This window comes from Periplaneta americana, chromosome 4 (assembly GCF_040183065.1).
Source record: "Periplaneta americana isolate PAMFEO1 chromosome 4, P.americana_PAMFEO1_priV1, whole genome shotgun sequence".
NCBI lineage: Eukaryota > Metazoa > Arthropoda > Insecta > Blattodea > Blattidae > Periplaneta > Periplaneta americana.
The window spans coordinates 160157304-160181027 of NC_091120.1; the positions used below are offsets into that span (position 1 = coordinate 160157304).

General features: G+C 37.2%; 1 protein-coding gene across 3 annotated transcripts in view; it reads right to left on the minus strand.

The window, feature by feature from the left end:
• LOC138698374 (glutamate receptor ionotropic, kainate 2) overlaps positions 1-23724 on the minus strand; it is a 546735-nt gene that overhangs the window by 119266 nt on the left and 403745 nt on the right. For all 3 annotated transcript variants that reach the window (XM_069824247.1, XM_069824245.1, XM_069824246.1), the window contains one exon: positions 11528-11680. In XM_069824247.1, coding sequence (XP_069680348.1) covers positions 11528-11680 — 153 coding nt within the window. The remainder of the gene's footprint in view (positions 1-11527; positions 11681-23724) is intronic.

Genomic DNA, 23724 nt, shown 5'->3' on the forward strand with positions numbered 1-23724 from the left:
ATACTGTTTCCTAATTTTATATGAAGATTTGCTCTAACAGTATTCTCGTTGTCATTAATTTTAATATATGTGCTAGTTTGTGTCACAATAATGATATATATATATATATATATATATATATGAGGAAACGCACTATTAAAATTCAGAGAGAACGCTTTGTGGAACGCCTCACACGCATTATTACTTCTGTCTGATGTAACAGTGTCCCTTATTTCAGCCCATATTTCAGGGCTCCGAAATATGAGGAAGCCCATATTTCAGGGGTAAATAACGAATCCGGTTTTATGAAATTTGATACCAAATAATCAGAAAAGGCTGTGATACTTTCATTAACAGCTTGGTTGCTAACTAAATCTTCAAGAAATGCATGTCTGACTTAATTTGGAGGCACAAATGAAAGACCGAATGCCCAGTGCAACCATTTACCGTTGTCAGTATTGTTATGTTTATACTCATTAGAAAGCCCCAAGGACTGAATTTTTCTCCACCAAGCCTCAACCTACATTGCACACAAATTTTCTCACACGCTACGTATCATCACTAAGCCTAAGGAAAACTAACCTTTACGCTCAACTGATGTATACCCAAAATTGACCCCGCGCTCAACTGATGCATTTTTAATCTTTTCGAGTTCCTTAAGAAGTGACATCTGTCCTCTATCCAACTGTAATAAATCATTAAAGTAGTTCTTATAGTTTCCGCGTAGCACGCGTTTCAAATTTCACACATTTTCCCCTTACATTTGGGAAGGACGTACGCAGTTCGAGCAGTTTTTCACATGTAAATATTATATCTTTTCACAAATTTGCCTTTCTCTCGAAACTAAGATTTTTTATGGCACAAAATACTCTATGTGCATGCAGTTTTCACCAAAACCAAATAAAAATATTCGTAGGTGTCCATGTAGCCTATATATTATCTGATATCTAACGTTGAGACATTTTAAGTATCTTGAAAATTGGGAGCTAAAAAATTATTATGTAAACAAAAAGTGTGAATAGATAAATGTCTGATTTTTTTAAATTTATTGTGCCCAAACTAGGCAGTTTCTTTTCAGCCAGCGATCCAATCAATTCCTTTTCCTCTTCCTGATCAGTTTCAGCATCATTCTTTCTTTACCCACTCTTTCCAACACACCATTTCTTATTCTATCTGTCCACTTCACACGTCCATTCTTCTCCATATCCACATTTCAAATGCTTCTCTTCACTTCGTCGTAATGTTCACGTGTCTGCCCCATACAAAGCATACTTCCTACAAAGCACTTCACTAGTCTCTTCCTTAGTTCTTTTCCAGATGTCCATAGAAGATGCTCCTTTTTCTATTAAAATCTTTCTTGGCCATTGCTATCCTCCATAATCAAAGTTATACAGGGTGATTCACGAGGATTTACCGTCCTTTACGGAGCTTATTTCTGAAGACATTTTGAGCAAAAAAGTCATATAAACATAGTTCCTATTCTCAATATTTTCAGAGTTACACTAATTTAAAGTTGTTTGTAAAATATGTTTTTTTCTTTAGTTTGAAGGTAAAAGAATAATGCAAATAGAGAATGAACCATTCAGAAGTATCATTTCTTTAATTGGCAAGTATTATGAAGCTAAAAATGTTCTGTGAACACCTTAGTTGCTTCGTACAGACATCTTTTTCTGTTTTAACTAGAAAATTAAATTATTCTTTCGCACTTATCACAACAATTATTACAAATCACACCACTTCCATCGACTTAATTATTTGCAGTTCAATTTTGTATCCTAATTTACAGTCTTAGAGAGTTTACAACACATTTTTAAAAATGTCGCCGTCCTCTTGATTACACTTGGCCGCACGCTTGTGAACGGCACTCGTTGCTCTACGTAACTGCATACGGCTATCTTTGATTTCCGTAGCGCTCGCGCTGGCTGCTGACTGCACGCTGACCAAGATCACGCGTTCACAGCAATGCGTTCCAATAACGAAACTACTCAGTAAATATTGAGAATAGGACCTATGTTTATATGACATTTTTGCTCGGAATGTCTTCGGAAATAAGCTCCGTAAAGGACGGTAAATTCTCGTGAATCACCCTTTATAAGTAAAAATACGCGGAAGGTTTCGATCGATAATGACGCAGTCTACACCGACCATGCAAGCATGTGTGATGTGCATGTTCCCGTTCGAGAGTGGAGGTGAACGCTGTGTATTTATTGATAAAATCCGTAATCATTTCCCTTTCATTATTAATACTGAGACGAGTTAGACATTGAGTTAGTGAGATGTAATTTCGTATAAATATTGAAGCTTTGGTATAGGCAAAAAATATATTTTACATCGTTTCTTGTAATAATAAAATGATGTAAATGTAGTTATTTCAAGTTAATTTTAACGTAAGGCAGAAATATATAAAATATTGAATTAATGGCGTTGACCTACTTACTGGGTAGTTTTAGCATGGACACTCAAACTAGAGAGTTGGAGGTGTTAAGAGGGTGTTTGTTTCCAGTAAACCATCCCTATTCCGGTGGTGGATGACTGTGGAAGGGTGCATACCAGGATGTAACTAGAGATCAGGGTGGGTGTGTTGCTCTCTCGAGAGATGTCGGAAATATGTCCTCCACAATATTCTTCTCACCCCCTACAAAGTTAGTTGTGAACTCCGCTTTAGGGATGAAAACTTCTGCGACAGGAAGGAAACAGGCTGTAAAAATTTACAAGATTTTTCTCCCCCTTTTTCCTCCTGCCTTTTCTTATTTTGGCTGTAGGAAAACATGTCATCTCGTCATGAATAGAAAACGAGGTCAACGAACTCTTCATGCCAGCTCCAAACCTATGGCCAGGGTTTCAGCAGCAACCGTCTACAGTCATGTAAACGACGTCAAACCACGGGCTTAAAATATCCGATTTGATAGCATAACATAAAATGAGGTTACCAGCTATTTATGTCGCTTTTAGTGTTAGGACTTCGTATCCTGGCAACCGCGTATGGCTAACTCATATTGTGCTAAAGTGACATAAGATTAACAGAATGAATTTTATTATACTTACTAATAGAGCATAATTCGTCGTTGATTTTATGAAACCTCCTATGTGACAGTACCGAGCATTACAGGGCATATCGAAAGTCCGGTAACACTTTCAATATTTTATTACACAAAAACTACTAATGATAGCACTTTCAACCACACGTCAGTTTAAAGTCAAACGCTCAAAGTTCGTTTTACACCTTAAAGAGATTCAATGTGTGAGCCACGAGTGACTCGGCAGATGCCCAAACGATAATCAAACTCTATCCACACACTTTTCAACATATCCTCTGTGACCGTTGCGGCAGCTTCTCGAATTCTGGTTTTTAGTTCCTCTAAATCACGTGGCTAAGGCGATATAAACACACGGTCCTTTAAATACCCCCATAGAAAAAAGTCACATGCAGTCATATCGGGTGACCTTGGTGGCCATGTCATGAAACATCTGTCCCTTACTCCAGCACGTCCTATCCAACGCTCAGACATCTCCGTATTCAGGTAAGCACGAACTGCATTGTGGAAATGTGGCGGAGCCCCATCTTGCTGAAAGATGAAATCGTCATCGAGATCTTGTCTAAGTTGAGGCACCAACCATTGCTCCAACATGTCCAGATATGAATGTCCAGTCACAGTAACCTCAATGAAGAAGAAAGGTGCGTACAGTTTTCGTTGTGACAACGAGCAGAAAACATTCACCTTTGGTGAATCACGCTCATGTTCAATGATTCTGTGAGGTTTCTGTGTACCCCAAACACGACAGTTGTGCTTGTTAATTTTCCCACTCGTATGGAATGTCTCTTTGTCGCTGAAAATTAAGCGGCTGAATAAGTCATCGTCGTCTGCTACGAGTTTTCTTGCCAGCTACAACAGGCAGCAAAGGTGAATGTTGGATAGGACAATTTATAATGCTAAGATTCCATGAAGTGTTGTATCCAACTCGTGGATAAGCTTATAACACTCGTGAAAATTGCTCATGACTATAATCATAAAGATAATCTACTTGTTGCATAAAGAACTATTATATGCGCTATTATGAGGCAGTGTTACCAACTAGGAAAATAGTGTTATCACAACTAAACTTTTTGAGTTTCTCTTTTCATTGGTGCTATTTTCATGCACCTCAGATTACATGTAAATTACATGTGCTCGAAACCGGAAAGGTTTTTTGTAGGAGCCCTGTATGTAAAATGTAATAATTATCAACAAGTATAATAAAATACATATATGTCAGCATTTTTACACACCTAAGTCGTTGGGATGTGTACCTCTCGAGACAACCCTTGGGGTTACGCGTATCATTCATTGAATACGACTGATTTAAAAAAGAGGCAGGTGTTTGCGTCTGTTTGCGCTGTTGTTCTTTATGTATTAAATCATGACGCATTTCGTTTAAGACAATGTGAAATTAATTCTTTTAGTTCGGATTGCAGTCCACAAATTCAATTAATGTAGCCTATCTAAATCGGGACTAGGAGAGATTGCGGTGCACAACTTCTAATCACTAGATTGTGTACCAATATGCCTGGAAGTGCATATGATGAGAAGGCATAATTATGTCACTGTTGATAGTGATTCGTCCGTCGGATGCGGACGTTAATTCTGGTGGCCCCCTTGGTGCTATTGGACAGGAGTAGGTTACGTGCCGGCACGGGTTTCCCCTTCTCTCTTCCTCACCATCATCATCCTCACCCATTCCCTACATTACACTTACACGAACACTTACACGAACACTTACACATACACTCACCTAGTACACGACGTAACTCTTCACAGATACACATCATGCATAACGTGGCCCGCTGAAGTGGTGTGCAACTTGAAAAATGGATCACAGTACTGGCATCTATCCGCATTATGTGGAACCCGAATCATTTTAAGTGAAGTGGGTAGGCATTAAATGCAAACACACACTAAATGAATATTACTTGAATTTATTGCCACATTTTTCACTCTTTGCAGCCACGTGTACCTCCTGTGTGTGGAGTATTAATGTCAAATTCTCTTGTGTAAAAAAAGAAGAAAAAAAGAGGATCTGTTCGAATTACTGTGACTTCACTACAGTATTTCCCTATTGCATTTGTGTTGAAAGAATTAGTTACAATTGTATACAGATGTAGACATTTTAAGGGCTTACAAATACTCCTATCTGTGGAGCGAAACTAACCCGAGAAGTGAATGATAATAATCTTCGCTTGTAGAGAAACGAACCCAGAAAAAAAGTTAATAAATTGGAGGAGGGCACAATTAAAGGAATTTAAGGAAGTGCGTGGAGAGAAGAGAGGAAGGGAATTGAGAACAAATTAGAACGAGGGAAGCATTGATAGAGTGGGGGCAGTAAACGAGAAGGATAATACGGGAGTAAGAATGGGAGAAATAAAGCGAACCCAAGAAAAATGACTCAATAAATTGGCAAAAGATATAATTAAGGAAAATAAAGAAAAGACCAAAAGGGGAAGCTGATATCGAGGGGAAATCAATTTTTCTGGAGGAGGGAATGAACCCAACCTTTCGCACGCAGCCAATCAGAATTGTTTTCTTTCTCTTTCTTCTTGTTTCCTTCATTTCTTGTGATGGATTCTGTCCTATGAGAACATGAATTATGCTGTAATGTGAAACAAAGTTGAAGAAATTTGATTGAGATCAGAAACTCTTAGTTAAAGGGGGTGGAAAGAGGGAGGGAAGTTGGAACTTTTCCGGCATTTCCATTTTTCAGTCTCCTATAAGAGAAGAAATAAGAAGAAGACAGGTCAATTAGAAGACCCTGCAACCCCTCCCGCGTGAACTAATTTATTCTTTGAATATACCCCAACTCCCAATCTCTTGCTCTGAGGGTGGTATGGGGAAAAGAAGACGTTTATGTATGAGGCGGCCGAATACTCGAGACGTTCTTTTTTTTCAGTTCTTCCGACACTAATAAAACCTGCTTGCATATTTTTATGAAACACGATTTTAAAATTTGAAAACTTTCTATTAAAAGTGTTATTACTCAAGCTGTAATGATCGTGATTTGTCATCGCAGTGTGAGATGAAAACACCGGCCGAGTTTACAGAAAAACAGGAGTAAACCGTTCCTCAGCTGAAAGCTTCTCACCAGGTGAACTGGTGTTTGAGGCCCGAAATATCCTATGATGCTTTCAGAGAAAATGTTCTGATGCAGCTTTTGTCCTACCACTTCTTTCTATAGGCTTATATAAGGTCATAAAAAAGTCGCTCCAAGCTTCAGAGAATTATACAAATTAAAATTTGATGTAAAAAAGACATCACTCTTTTGATGAAAGAGTGGGGTTTGATTTTTGCAAAATATTGGGAAAATGTCTCGTTGAAAACATATTCTTTCTGTGACACCATGCACGGTATTTTGCAGAAAATGTCTTGGAATAGCTATTCCGAGCTTCTTGCGAGATAGTATTTTTAAGCTGTTTTAGGTTTGTTGGGTGTGCCAAGAAAACTAGTTCTTTTAGGCAATGGTTCCCAACTTTTTTCTTGACTGACGACACACTTCACTGAACGCCCACGATATCGCGACACACTTATTTGATTTTATTAATAGTAATAATAATAATAATAATAATAATAATAATAATAATAATAATATAATAACTAGTACTCTGTGTAGAATATTTTATAACGGACGGGGAGATGATTACTGTTCACTGCACGAGAATTTTGTCGTTTTTAACCTCCTTTTCGTCCAACAAAGATTTTCAATGTTTAAGCGGAATTCAAAGAAAAATTATTTTAAAAACATAGTTATTCGGTTACATGATGAAAAATGAAACAAAAATGTGCCGGAACGCCGTTTCAGCGTGTTTCGCCAGAAAAAAGCATCGATAACAACTTCTATGTAGTGTTGTAGATAGGTAGATGTTAACACGCAATCAAAAATTCTAAAAGAACAAGCAGCAACTTGAATGGCATTAGAAAAAAAAAGTATGTGTTAAAAATCCAAACTTGTCTATGCTGGATGTCCGATCAAAGATTATAGTTTTTGAAAACTCGTTTATTTAAATTAATGTGAAGTCTGCGCTTGGTGGGTTGCACAGAGTTTCTGTATACGTGGTCTTATGGTTGAAAAACTGAACTGAGCATTGTTGCAGGTGTTCACGTTTAATTAGTAAAGTCTGTCTCAAAATAAAATGTTCCATATCAAAGACTTCGTTGCAAATAAAAAATGCGTTGTAAAGAGACTTTCTGAATGGCATAAAATTTATTTTTCAAATACAAAATTTCGCGACACGCTCCTTGGAACTGCGCGACACACCGGTTGGGAACCCCTGCATTAAGGTAACCCCACAACAAAAACTCGGTCGGATTGACTTCTAGAGATTGTGGAGGCCATATTGCTTGACAGTATTCATTGATGACACGATCGCCAAAATTTCGTGGAACTATTTGGAACACAACGCTGGAAGACAGAAGACAAGGTGGGCAGACTAACTTAGATCAAGATTCGACCATCTATGGTCAAGAACAGCGAAAGACCGGCAACAATGGAACCTCATCACAAAGTGACTAGCAACCCAAACAGTGACTAGTGAATAGTGGATCCTTCAGTGTTAACCCGGACAGCATCTTAAAATTATTACATTACAAAAGTGACAATCGTTCCCGGAGTGGCTAACCGGGAACTGCTTGACAAGCGACCCTGCATAGTCAGGAGGCCCTTGCCCTTCACGGAATTTCGTGGCTAATTCTTAATAATTCTTAATTTGTTTTTCATAGATGTGGGTGTAGGGTGGTGCACCATCTTGCATGAAGGTTATGTTTTCCAGGTCGTGATTCCTCAGGCTAGGGATGTCGAAGTTCTGTATCATATTGTATTAATGCTCCCTGTTTATTGCGACAGTCTATTATTTCATTGTTGTCATCTTGGAATAAATATTGACCAATGATGAATTGCGAAGTGAAGCCACACCATACAGTGACTTTAAAATCATGAAGACTTTATTGAATTAAAACCTGAGGGCCACTGCAATGTAGTGTGTTTACTTCTTTAAGAAAGAACAGAACGATCCTTTGCCTGTTCAGAAAACTTTTTTTCAGTAAATGAATATTAAGTTGAGTCTCTGCTAGCACAAATAAAGGAAAATAGTATAATTTCTGTTTGTCACTTCCTTTTAGTGCGAGCATTGGTTTTAGTTTATATGAATACAAAGATTTTTTTCTTTTAACTCCCCAGTAAGCCTATGTATTCTAACTCATTTGAAGAGACCTAGACACTTGACTGAAACTATAATTCCATATTATTATTTATCCTTATTTCATTACATATCTGAAGCAGCTCGAGGCTGGTCAACAATAAACCGGGAACGGAAACAACGAGAACGAGAACGGAAATATTGTTAAAATAAATGTATTTAAATGTGAGCATTCACAATTAACTCTTGTGAATGCTCACATATAAATATATTTGTTAACATTATTTTCGTTCTCGTTCTCGTTTCCGTTCCCGGTTTATTGTGAACCAGCCTTCAGCGGCATTGACATCGTTGATTATTTCTGATCTTTAGGACGGTAAGAAGACCATTTTCTCCAAATTTCGTGATTAAATTTCCATAATTATAACATGGGCTTTCTCTTAAATTGCTAAGAATTCAAAATTTTTTTCAGACCTTGAGAAAGACTCCTATTGCTTTCATAACAGCATTCGACCAGCTGTATCCTAAACATTCAATGATAGAACCATGACTGAAACTCCAACATTCTCCTACAGTAACTAATAAAATCATTGTTTTAATCAACAAAATAATAAATAGGGACATGCAAAAAGTAAGAAATAAGACAACCCATTGTTCACCCAAAACAGTGATGTTTTTCTACCTCAAATATTAACGATTTTATGTTTGAAGTGACGTTTGAATGATCTTACACTTTGTTTAATATTTTGCATTGTGCAACATGCTATGGGATCTTTGGGATTTTGCACTGTGCCATAGAATAATAATAATAATAATAATAATAATAATAATAATAATAATAATAATAATAATACCTGGCAGAGTTAAGTCCGTAGGGCCTTCTCTTATACTCTACCAGGATTAAAACTAGCTTACATAGTTGAACATACATCTGTATCCGATTTAAGTAATTACCTCTCCCCCATTAGTCTTAAAGCTAGACGGATACAATTTACAAAATGAAACCAAAAGAGGCAGTTAAATAAAATTTTACGTACTAAAATAAAGACAAACACAGTGGAAAGAAAATAAAACATTCAAACCAACACAACTGTAATTTCATTCCCGAAACTGAATGACGTATTTTACGTGCCGTTATATCTGTTAAACAGCGCAGAATATTTTTAGTTCGTTATTTGCCGATGCTGTATCATCGACTAGGTTATTTTGAGTCGATGGAATTTGTTATAGTGACATGGTATTTGGTGAGATGAGGCCAGGAATTCCCCATGGCTTATACGACATTCACAGCATAGTTGAAAAAACCTCGGATAAGCTCAACAAGGAATTAAACTCACGCCCGAGCGCAGCTCCGGATCAGCAGACAAATACGCTGTTGCCTGAGCTACTTTTAGAGCTTTATTGCAATACAGATTTGAGCATGACTGCATTTCTCTGAAGCTGATAAGTCCGAAAATGTTCACCATGCATTCATTTTTATGTTTATGTTTTTAATAATAATAATAATTATTATTATTATTGTTATTATTATTATTTATTTATTTATTTATTTATTTATTTATTTTTTCTGGCAGAGCTAAGGCCAGTAGGCCTTCTCTTCCGCCCAGCCAGACTCTAATTCTAATTGAATACAATTGCTTACATAGTTATTACATTAATATCTAGATCAGGCCTGCACAAACAGCGCTCAACGAGTGCTCGCGCTCCTTCGGAGCGGGAGAGCGGCGTTTACCGCTCGCCGAAACGGAGAGGAAGATACGTCAGAATGACATAGACTTGCTGAGGGTAAAGGAAAGGGAAACGACCACTCAGTTATCTAGTGGAGTGCAGTGTGTAGGCCTATTCTCAGTAACTGTTTCACTTTGCTTATCTACTGCTACAGTACAGTATGGTGGAATCTAAAAGACGGAACATAAAAGACGATTTTCAGCTCGAACTTATTGATCTTCAATGTGACCTAAGAGCTAAAGATCGTTTGAATAATACTACTTGCCTGGTTGAGTTTTACAAGACTAAACATTAGCAATAATATCCACGACTACACATGCTGGCTGTAAAAATGATTGTTATGTTTGGCTCAACATTTATATTTGTGAGCAACTGTTTTCTATAATTAACTTTAATAAAGGCAGACATCGAACATCTGTAACTGATGTTTCATTATGATCAGTAGGCTACTGTTCCTTTCAGCTGCCAACAGCATAAAACCTCGTTTTGATGTACTGATAAATGAAAATATAACTACAGTAAATGATATTGTACATTTAAGTAGCTATAGAATTTCTATTACTTCTGTAAAATAAATATTTCTTTATAAATTAATAATGGTCCAAGATAGTTTTGCAAACACTGTACGGGAATTCATTTCATAAACACTCGTACTAGTACTTCCTTTTGTGTTTATTTTGTACGAGATCACCCCTTCTTCCAGTCCACCCTATACTGAGCGCAGCTAATATCTGCATTCCGCTCATGAGTTGTGAGCCGGCTCGGAGAGCGCAAACCTTGTGCAGGCCTGATCTAGATCATAAAACAACATGCAAGTAAATAATGAAAGTTGGATAACTAATGTTAGTGCGACAATAATAATCATTGGTAAGAAATAGCTGAGTATGCTTCCGGATAGAAATATTATTCATGTTTTCTTCTTATTAATAAAAACCGATAGGTGTAAAAAAAGTAAAATGTTATACTTTCGTCAATATTAGCTTCCATTATGTCGAAGTTAATGTTTAAAAGAAAATTACGGTTTATTATTTTAGTAATGAATCGTCAATAAAATCATTATTATGATTACGGAAGGTAAAGAAATAGTTGTATAAATAAACTGAAAGCAGAAACTAGTAAAATTAGTGGACCGAGAAAAGTGACAACACCGAGAGAAAATAAGTAAAACATAGACTAATCAATAAATAATCCAGCATAAGATTTAAGACTTTCCGAAAAGATCATCACACTTCTGCAGATTCCTCCCGGAACCACGGAAAAATCCAACTATTAGACAAATTCTTCTTCCGACAATGGAAAACTCTTCACCGTTGACTTGTATTCCATCACGTATTGTACCTTAACATCTTTAACATTTCGGTAGAATACACAAAAGTCTGCTTCTGAAATAGTCCTGGGTAATTCTCCAGAAGAACTACACAAATGGAGGTACATTTCCCTTCCTCCTCTATTAATTCCTCCTAGCATAACTGCCAGAGGTCCAGGACGAATTACTAGGGAAATTACCCGTTTCCCTAGTAGGCTTATTGCGTCCTGAACCTCCCGCGTGTTAAGTTAATAAGAAGTGGTGAGGGTGGGAAAATGTCCTTCCTTTGGTGTAGTTCTTCTGGAGAATTATCTAGTCCAATTATCTTTAGAAATATTCTTGCAGTTACTCACCGCGTTGATATAGTTGTAGAGACTCAGACCGTCGTCCCAGGGTTGCTCCAATTCACAGGAGAGGTTAGCAGGTTTGAGGACGTGGCCTCGGTCTAGGGCTGCCAACCCTTTAGCAAATACATGTACGGAGTCGTACATTAGCGCTGGCTCGGCCTGCAATGAAATAAGATTACAAATAGCGATGAAGAGGTGCTATGTGAACGTTTGATTAAAATATTGCAAAAGCAACTTAATATTACTTGAACATTTGACTAATTATTATCAAACATTTTCCCTAAATAGGGATTGCCTAGAAGACAATATACCATTTACAAAACAAAATTTTGAATAGTACATATTACATGGATAATTTGTTATGCATTTAAAACCGATGCAAGAAAGAGAAAAAAATAAATTACAGTGAAATATCTTATCTGAGGTGATTTCTTAACAATGCAACCGAACCTTTCAACGCAAGTAAACAAACATTGGTAATTATAGATGAAGGCAAATGAAAAACCTTGCAAAAATTAACAAACTGCTTCGGGATGGATCCTCTTGCTCCGACCATCATGCCTATTACTTCTATCTGTTGTAATTGATATTTCTCTTGATAATACAGGATTGTTAGTTCATAGATGAATTGTTTCTCCTTATGGACATCTTGCGGTTGGCTCTTGCAAGTTTAGAAACGAACAGTAGAGTCAATTAAAAAATCTCTCTGATGGTCCCGGGAAGCGATCATATCTATCCTGCCGGTGGTTGATAGACCATGAACCTCTTCGAAAACAGTAAACCTCCTATTACGTATTGCTTGAGCAATGGCGCTTCTTACTTTGTGGTGTCTGATATTGCGCAAAGTCTCGCCATGCGGGCAAGAACCGAGGACGTGTGGGAGAGTTTCTATCTCGCTGCTGCAATGACGGCAGCGGTTGTTCATGATCCTTCCAGGTATGGCACGAACTGCTGCTACGCTACCAGCCATCTTCAGAGCGTCACCCCACTCGCTGCATGTTAGGCCTTTATGATGAGTTATCCAGCGATTAGCATGGGGATGTTCCGCGAAGAGTTCAACGCCCTTTCCTTTGTGGGGTAGTTCACACCATTTCTTGAATTCGAGATCTCGTAATCTTGATCTAACTTTCCGTACAGCGAGGAAACCCTCTTTAAGATTAAATAAGGTGTTGTCCGGTAGAAGGTGGAGTCTACTCAGGCAGTCTGCACTCTCTTGAATAAGATCTCTGTTAGTTATTATACTTTTGGAGAGTGCGTAGGAAATTGAGGTGTTGTAGTACAGATTCCCATCGAGCTCGGAAGAGTCCGAGACTGTTCGTTCACTGATGTTTCAGCCAGTGGGAAGGGATCGTATCTGTCGAGGTTGGAGCCAGAGAATAGTATCGGCACGAGAGCTACAAGAACACAAGCGCGGTTGCAACACATTACTAGAAGAAGAGACTAGTTAGTAGGCCTATCCTTTGCTTACGAGTTGAAACTAAGTTTTGTGTTGAGATTAGTTAAAGAGTAAACCATTCGTTATCTTTAGCGTCCTTGGGAGTCTCTGTCTCGAAATAATGATAGTGATGATGAAAATGGACGCAGTAAAATAATACATACACAGTAAGCTAAAATCATTCAAAATGTGTAAACATATTTTAAGAAGAGAGGACAATGCTTTGACCGACTTCTAACACTGCAAAATTTTTCTGAAATTCTACGTATACTCATCACAAGTTCTCTTTCATGATCATCTCCGTTTCGAAAAATAAGGCCTCAACTATGTTTACATGACGCCGAATCGATCGTCTGCCATGGTGGGTGGTCCTTGCGATTTGTCAAAAGATTGGTAGATGTCAGTGGTGATGGATTTTAGATGAGTCGTAGATCTGCATAAGAAGCACCAGAGCCCCCCCCCCTCCCCTCCAGGTTCTTACTTGCCGGGGACATGACTTTTCATGTAGATATGTGAGGTATGAGAAACCACCACGAAATGTATGGTATACTGGATTTTATAGTTTGGGAAGAAAGGGTAATATAGCGGATGGTGTGACCACCCGGATAGCACAGTTTGTACGCAACGCATTCCGTATCACGGGTTCACAGAAACCAATCTTACCTGGAATGCTTAAGGATACTACATGTCCACCCCAGTAAGTAAGTCATATACCTCCATATAAATTGCCTTTACTATGAATTATGTTCTTGTGTTACAGAAATCGGTGGTACGGACAACATCATTATAATACGAGATGAGGTATGTAAAACATAAAATTCAAGTACATAGTACTTTTTAGTACTAAGTAGTAAATTTTTGGACTGGAAGAGGTAACTTATAATTATGGTAGGCTATTCTACATGAGTTTTTAGAAATTTGGTAACTTTTTAGTAAGTCTCCTAAGAGTATTTACGGTACCTTAGAAAGAATATCTGAAAATGCTTAAGTTCCAGAATACGGGAAAATATTGGTGTTCTGTGAATAAATTAATTACATTTCTTTTAAATACAGGATTTTTCTTTAAAGTTTGGAACAACTAGAAATCCTTCCCTATTCACAATTTATTAAAAGCCTTGGTTTTCACGCTACATAAAGTTGCAATATATAGGTGCATTAAATCCAAAGTAGAATTTATCACATGTACCAAGAGTGTTGTTGAACTTATTGATGTTCACGAGTCGGTGAAGTTAGTGACGAGCTGATTTACCTTAAAAACTACGAGTTGTATTTGCTAGGGCTATTTCTCGAATAAAACGAACTAATAGAACTAATAAAAATCAATAAAATGAGATAGTATTTCAAATATTTAAAATAAATATCATGTTAACTTCACAAAATGATCACTGCAGCTTTGATCATTATGGCTTGCCAAATAGACAGTGGACCAAAAAAAGAAAAAAAGGCACAACATTTAAATGGTTATATTCCAGTAGCTAGTGATTTCACTTGAAAGTTTATTTCACAGTCCTTTTAGACCGGGAAAGTACTGTAATATTTTATTTTTTACCATTTATTAAACATTATTTTTTATTTTTTTGTAAGGCAGTGCAAAATCGATCGTTTATGCCGAACTAAGCATTATGGCCTTACGAGTTCAGCAGGCCAAGCCGTTTGTTGTGCTATCATCATTTGTTTTCTTCCGTTTTGAGTTCTCATTTTGTGAATAATGGGTCTCTTAACGAACGAAGACGAGATTTTCATTAAACATTTGCACCAATATAATAATTCATCTGCCCGTCAAATTGTAAGGAACTACGCTCAGCGAGAATGGTCTGTTTCAAGTGTACAACGATTGATTAGCAAGATACGGACATGATATCCCTCCTGAGAGATTATTGCGTGAAAGATCGCATTTCTCAGATTCTCTGATGATTTCCGCTAGAGTTTCAAACGAGATCTTAATCCTATCGACTATTTTGTATGGAGTCAAAAAAAAAAACACCAAGAATTCGTAATATTTAACATTTAAGACAACGCCTTCTTGTTGGGATCGGCTTGATCAAAGACATATCCAATGCTATTGGACGATGGAGAAGACGCCTACAAATGGTTGTGCGGGTGGCGGTCACATAGAGCATCATTTTTAATTTTGATTATTTGAAAAGTTATTAATTATTATTAATTTTGCCAACATTCAGTTTCTGCATTTTGAAGTAGCCTAATACAGTTTCTTCAAAAACCACATTTTTCGCATCATTGTGTATTGACCTCCATAAAATTTTAATTGAGCCTCAAAAAACATAATAAAAAGTCCTGCTCTTCTTTAAGTCTACTCTTCCCAACAGTGCATTCATTATGAATTAATGTTATCTATTTCCGAAAATAAAGTATTTCTAATTTTGTGCCTTTTTTTTTTTTTTTTTTTTTTTGCCCCCTGTGTACAAAATTAAAAATGGAGCTGGAGATTGTAATACATAAATAAATCATATATTAATGTATACTCTTTCTATTCATTTCGATGTTTTGAGGCTTAACCTGTCCAATTAATTTATTTCCTCGTTTGTTGTTGCTTGGCCATATATTTCAGACGCTATATTGTTTGTTTTCGCTGCACACTTGTTTGCTATATCTGACCTATGGAGAACATGAAATAAATAATTTCTGAACGATTGTGTAGTATGATCCACAATTATTATCGATGTAGAACAGAGATTTCAAGAAAAGAGCACTTGAATGATTTTGTGTGCTGCAACGTTCGGTATATGTTGTCTGGCTAGAGTGATCTGCTTCTGTCGGCCACATACAAAGCAAAACAGGGGTGAGCAAATTACGGTTTAATTTTCACGCTTGTAGTAAAACAGGTTTGACAGTATTTGAATTTTATTTTATTTATCGCATGGTCATACGTTGTGGTATAAAGAATGGAAAATTATATTTTCTAGAATAAAAAATTCATTTCACAATACGCAGTTAACATTTTTATAGAAGAATGCAATTTACAGAACTGCATATATAAAACTTGCGCTCTCTAATCCAGCAATGCACTGTCTGAAAATCACTTGTACTTAACGAACCCTCATCGAATTCAAAACGACATATTCCATTGGGCTCTGAAACGAACCTTGTTATGTCTGGTTTCCCCTTCTTCCTTCCTCACCTTCATCATCCTCCTCCTCACCCATCCCTACACGAACATTTAACATACACTCACCCTAGTACACGACATAACTCTTCACAGATGCACATCATACATACTGTACTCCAACCACGAGAAAGTCTCAGGGGAATGAGACTGAGCGGGGTGATGCTATGAATGAATGTTGATGTCGTAAGATGTCATAAGATCACACACATGGGTAGACGCATCTCCATTGGTTATCTCTCAGAGCACAAACAGTAACACTGATACATACTTATACTACCCATGTTACAAAATTAGATCACGGTTAATCTCCTGGTCTTTTAATCCCTCCATACAGGAAATAACATATTCAGGAAAGCGCATGTTTTTTAAACTGACGTTATAACGGTAATATTATCTATCTACTTCGCTTCAATAGATGACGCAATAGTACGCACATTCCTTTCACGGTTGATCTCCTGGTTGGAGAACAGTAACGTGATCCGCCGAAGTGGTATGCAATTTGAAAATGGGTCACTGTCCTGCCATCTATCCGCAGTATGCGGAACCCGAACTACGCAAAGTGAAATGGATAGACATTAGACACACACACATACACACATGTCTGGGAATACATTATTTCCAGCGGAAAAACGAAATATAGCCTACATATCATCGGATAATCTTGATCTTAAACGTGGTTTTGTGAGTTTCATTAATGAAAAGAACGGATCACTTACATATTGCCCAACAAAAATAAAGTCTAGCTGCAATTTTTGAAGTTCTGGATGCTTTGTAGGTTGTTTTTCTCGACTTCTCTATGTTTATAGGAATGAAATATTTCGTACTGTCGTTTGATACTAAGTTACTTCTATTAAAATGTTTTTGGCTCATTAAGTACATAACCTCTCCCCAGTATTCTATGCATCAGAAATCAACAGTTCATTCGGACTGGCACTTGTTGTACGAATTCTTGCTTGTCTCTGTCCTGACTCTATGTTTTACACAATTATGTCGCAACTTAGACTGTCTGTCTTCTGAATTTCTCTACCCACTACTGTAGTTTCGTACTTGTTTTAGGCACCTTTATTTCAACTAGTAGGTCTAGTGCATAATATCATAAACACTGCTAACCTGAAGTATACTGTACTTGTTTAGGAGTAAGGAACCTATTTAGAATGGCCCTGTAGTGTGCGTTACTTGTGTTAGTGAACAGGATCCCTTCCTTTTCTCGCTCTCCACTATAAACGGCGTGCTCCGTGTGCGAGGCGCGACATGAGGTCGGGCACGAATGCGAAGTTATAATAGGTGCACAAGATAAATGGGACACCCTGTATAGCAGGCGAAATTCTACAACTTGGTTGGAACAACATTTCTGCTGGGCCACAAGCCTCAATTAAAACTATAAAAATGTAATTAATATTTAAGAAGAAAAATAAATCCATAATAATATAAGCATGTAGTTTGTAAAATATTTAATATCTTAATAAATCAAAGAATTAACATTCACTTTGTCATCAATAACCTTAAAATTATTCAAAGACTACAGCCATTTTATTTCCATTTATTCTCTTGTTTTTATTGCCAATAGGCACATAATTAGTAATACATAATCAATGAACATTTGCTACGATTTTTTTTTCGTTGTTGGTAACTGTATAGCATCTATTAGATGCTTTATGGTTGTGCTAACAGATGGAGTTACTAGTCAACAATGTGCCTCTGAAACGTGTGTTCAGTTTTTCTGCCCAGCGACAGTCCTGATGTATTTTTATATTTGTGATGATTGGTTAATTAATATTAACCCGGCACACTCACAATCACACTCACATTCATACAAATTTCCAGACTCTAGACCAGGCTCCGCCAGGTCGAGTCAAGATCGCGAGAGGGCATACAGGCCTGCTTAGGGCTTCCACTGCGGGCAGTACAGTTGTACACTGCAGCCTATCAGTGGTGGAGTCTATAGAGGTCGCTTGGGGGCACCTGTGCACTGCATTTTGCACCAGGAAAATTGATGTGCTAAAAACATGAACCTTAGCAATGTAATGGATGTTGTTGTGCGAACAAATAATTTCATAAGGTCTAAAGGACTTCATCACATGGAGTTCAGGGCACTGCTGGATGATATTAACAGTGAGTATGGGGATTTACTGTGCCATACCGAGGTAAGGTGGTTAAGTCGAGGAAAAGTTCTGAAACGTTTTCTTGCACTTAGAAATGAAATTGCTTATGTGTGGATGTACATGGGAAACCTGTTAGAAGCCTTGGACATGAAAGGATATAGACTAGAAGAATAATGCAACAATTATGCGAAGACTTCGAACGTAGATTTCAGGATATTAGAAAACTTGAACAACAATTTAAGATATTTGCAACACCTTTTTCAGTGAGTGTCCTGGATATTTCTGCTGAACTAAAATTAGAAATACTTGATTTATAAAGCAATATTGAGCTAAAGGATATGTATCAAAACAGAAAATGTATTAATCATTTGTATACTTCTCGCTGCAAGAACGTTGAGCATGTTCGGGACAACCTACGTATGCGAAACACTGTTTTCTTTAACGAAATTTACAAAGTCACGTCACAGAAGCCAATTAAGTGATGAACACTTGAAAGCATGTTTGCGATTGGGTGGTACTAAAACAATAGCTCTGCGAATTGAAAAACTGTTTACTAACAGAAAACTGCAAAAATCGCCGCGGATCTCTGATGTATAAGAAAAAGTATTGTTATTAGAGAATTGTATTTGAATAATAACGGCTGTACTGTTGTTTTACTTTGTTAATTGAACTGTATAGCAATGAGAAGAAGACAAACAGCGAACAGTTTTATTTCGTAGTATGTTAATCTGTATAAAAGTGTATATTTTGTTTTGTTTCATTATTGTGCAAACATGCAAATATAGCTAATTGTACCAAATTGTGTAGAGTACTGTTTTCAGTACAGTGCAATTAACACTGAAGTGTACTTCAATTAAAAGTTGAAAGTAATGTATATTCTTATCACAAATTCGGTTCACATACAAGTTCTCAGCTCCGCCGCTGTGGAAGCAGCTACCCTTGCCCGCAGCCGTACGTCAGGGCTTGAGGGCTTGTACGTATGCACGAGAGTGTAGTCACTTGACGCTCCCTGCTCTAGACACCCAGATAATTCCTCTTCTTCAAGAAAAATTCACCTAGAGCCGAGCCCGGGAATCGAACCCGGGACCTCCTGATCTGGAAGCCAGCATGCTGACCAACAGACCACGGAGGCAGTCTTTGCTACGACTGCGAACGTAATTTCATCGACACACACGTATGTTATAAAATTCATTACATTGAACATCGACATTAATAGCTACAAACGCTTGATTTTGTATCATAGACTTCCGTTTGACAGTTCTTTACAGTGTTGTCGACCCAAGGCTCCGACTTTCTATGTAGGTGGCTCTGAATTGCAATTATTGTTATTTAGTTTTCATTCTTGTTCCGGTGGAACTGGCATAATGGAGTCAAACCTGGAAGACTTTCGCGCAGTCTTATCATGCGGCTACCGCTGTTGCTAGGGAACGAAGTTGACAGAGAATTGACCTACGAAGAAGATACATACGTCGCTCTGCTTCCGAGGATACGGGCCATTGTCTGGGGAACTGGCAGAACGCCAGAAGCAATCAATGGAAGTGAGAGCAGAAAACTATTTACGCCTCCACGGAATCGAACTGCGGTCAATTAATTTCATTCACTATTGTGTTTCTAGGAATCATTTCTTTTATTGAATTTACTTTTGAAGTTATGTCTGTTCGTGCCATAAAGCAGTGTGACAAATTAGAGCAAATCACAGAGTGAATTGTAACCATTTATTATATATATAAACGTGCTTACAGCCAATGACAGCTGAGAACTCAGTATTGAGTAATAGGCACATAAATTAATACATAAATACATCGAACATACCTACTGTACATGCTATTGTTACACAAGTAATTCGGAATAATTATACAGGATGGAAGTGAAATAACCCTGCAGATTTTCAGAGCGAATAGCTCATGTTGTGTATATTACGAAAAAAGTGTAATACTATGTTGGTGGAAAGTTGATAGTTTTTTTTAAGAAAAAAATGTTTTCCCCTAAATGTTTAACACCCTCTTGTTCAGTAACTGTTTCGAGTAGGATCGTGATTTTTGTCCATATCGATTGAAAATCTAATAAAGAATAATTTGGAAAACGTATATATATATATGTTTCACATGTTAAATTTTGTGCGAGATCGTGCGTATTTGCTTGGTTTCCGCACAAAACCAATCCGCGGAAAGTCTAAAATTCCACATTCAGTATTCCCAACCTAACACACATAACAATTTCCCTCTTCTTACCGCTTAAGTGACATATTGATTTTACTCCTTTAGGCTTTTAACATATTATTTTTAGAGACGTTCAATATAGTAATAATTATAAATTGGAAACTTCCCACTGCAATTTCACCTAAATTGCACTGTTAATTATTGTTTTTAAATATTTGCAAAAATTAAGTAAACTCTACAACTCCACTAAAGTTACTGCATTCGTGATGCATGTAACATTAAGGAAGCCGTGAAAAAATCAACAAGATTCCAGACTCATCATAGACTGGGTGAAAAAAAAGACAGACGTATATCACGGTCTGCTGGAGTATAGTAAACACAGAAAACATTTTAAAGCAACAATGTTGAAGATAGATATTTTTGTTTTGCAAATTTGCCGTCATTGAACAGAAACCAAGATGGAGATTTCATTGCAACTAATTAGAAATTCATCTTTCAGGTATGTACTCGTAATAAACGATCTTCGCACAACATAATGTACGATACACGAGCGGTATGTTTTCTTTCAATTCTCGGAAATTAAAAAAGCTCAACTACGTTTCGCTTTTTCAAACTTTTCCTCGAACATGAAAACTTCAACATACCGCTCTTGTAACGCATATTACTATTATGTTACTACGCGACCAAGGCGAGACTCGTCGTGGCTGAATGAGGAACTTGGTGCTCGCTGCGTATGTTTACTGCAGGAGTCGTCACATCCAATACCTAGCTTTTCGATCTGGTCCCAATAGTCTCTACAGAGAGCTTTCAACATTAGGAAAGTTGCATAAATTTTGTAAGAGAGAGATAGGTTTTAAAGGGTGCAAGGAAACTTTACGAAAACTCATACTATCAATAGGGTTTGCATTAAAAAACTGTACAGATAAAAGGAAATATCTAATAGAACGCTCTGATAAAGTAGCCCGTTATTTACCTGGACGAAATATGATTCCATACTCGTTACACTGTCCACAAATGTTGGCAAGACGTAAATATGTCAGGTGTTCATACAAATATCAGTGCAGGTCAACGACTTATAGTAGCCCATGCTGGTGGTAGTGATGGTTTTATACCGGGTGCTTTCCTCATATATGATGTCCGGAGTCCGACCACTTTAAAATGCTGAGGTAAGAAATGCGTATCAAATACAATATTGTATGAAATACAATACCTACTTTAGTTTACGTTACTTTCGATTCATGTTCCCTCCTTTACGAACACCGATGTTGTGGTGTGTTTTCTGAATAGATTCCTATGTGTAGGCTATAAATGTGATAAAATAAAACTAAACAATAAAGTTAACTATATATACGAACATATAACATATAAAGCGTGTTAATAATAATGAAACAAGAGCGCAGTTCAGCATGTGCTTCATTTTGCATCTGATGCGGACTTTACAACACGGCCTGTGTTATGAAGCGAATCGCAGCGCCACCAAAGAAAACGGTTCCCGCCTTGGTCGCGTAGTACCTTGTTGACATGTTTCGGCCTGCTATTGGCCATCATCAGAACTAGCTGTTGCTGGTCTTGGCGCCTTTTGTTTTGTTTCCTGTGGGGGTATGTTTATGTAGGTTAGGTTACACACTCACACAGGAAACAAAACAAAGGGCCCAAGACCAGCAACAACCAGTTCTGATGATGGCCAATAGCAGGTCGAAACATGTTAACAAGGTAACATAAAATTTAACACGTGAAAGATATATAATATGTTTTCCAAAGTGAAATAGTGTTAAAAGTTGTGTAATCAAGATGTATAAAGAATAATTTATTCCTCTGGCGTACTTCAATAGCGTGGACGGTTTTCGTGTAAATTTAATTTAAAACCACGAATTTGAAGCCACTGACCGATATGACCAGCTTGCAACATTGTAGCCAGAAAGAAAGATGGGAGGTAGTTCAGTAAGACAGACAGACCACAGTATAAGAAGAATCAGTAGGGACAATTCTTGTCGGCTCCTTTGATGTTGTTGGTACTAAATTCAAGCTCAGTAAGGTCTAGTTCTCAATGAATCCAACTATGTCGCTAGTATCAAATCACTATCAAAATATTAGTAAAATATTTATTTATTTATTTATTTATTTTATTGGTCAGTAATACGAATAATCTTGTATGTATATTATCTATCATTAATATGATGTCGCTAGGAAGTCAAAATACTTATATCCATTGTTGATGTTCTTGTTCGCACTTCACAGCAACGGACGCCATGATGTATTATGTTGTACTTGGATCAATTTTACCAACATAAGCCTCAAACAGTGACTTGAACGTTAGCGTCAATTATTGAATATTTTCATGATGATTGCATACGGAAGTAATTATTATCATGGTTATATTGTCATTCCTTTACCTCATGTCTTTAAAATTGTTAAATGATGAGTAATGAATATTTTCATTTAATATTAAATTATGCCAGCCTGTTGCAGATGGAGAGCCATCTGGTGGAGGTTCCAGATAATACACCCGGTTTCGTGACATGCGCACTCAGAATTTGTTCCCACGAAATGGCTTAGGTGTCCTTACTGTATGTTCTCTATACTGTGGACAGATCTGAGTTCGTTGACCTCTTACACCTGTATTACGAGAAGAAAGAGACGGCCACCTGTTCAATTTCATTACTTTTTCATGACTTTCATGACCAGTAGACACCCTGCTATAATGTTGCATTGTACTTGACGGTGTAATTTTAACTATTTTCCATTTTTACATTTACTATGAAAACTGACAGATAAAATATACAAACACTTTTACCTGTATCAATGCTATAGCTGGGCAAGAAAAGTTTCGAAGTGCGTAGAAATTAAGTTCTTCTAACGGTCAGACTGGAATGGGGAATAACATTTAGCTTGAATCTCTTGAAGAGTACGGATCTACTCAGTGAAGTATAGTTTACTCTATCTAATAGCATTTTTATGCCTGCTTCTGTTGGTGGTGGATTTAAATAAATCAATTATATTTCAATTACTTACAAATGGTTTTTAAAGAACCCGGAGGTTCATTGCCGCCATCACATAAGTCTGCCATCGGTCACTATCCTGATTAATCCAGTTTCTAGCATCATATCCCACATTCCTCAAATTCATTTTAATATTATCCTTCCATCTACGTCTCGACCTCCCCAAAGTCTTTTTCCTCTCAGGTCTTCCAACTGGCACTCTTTATGCATTTCTGGATTCACCCATACGTGCTACATGCCCTGCCCATCTCAAACGTCTGTCATTAAAGCAATGAAAAAGTAATGAAATTGAGTGGGTGGTTACGATTCTTTTTTGTTTCAGCACTGAATGAAGACACGTTAAACTCTGGTAACTAAATAATGATTTATTGATAGTTTTAC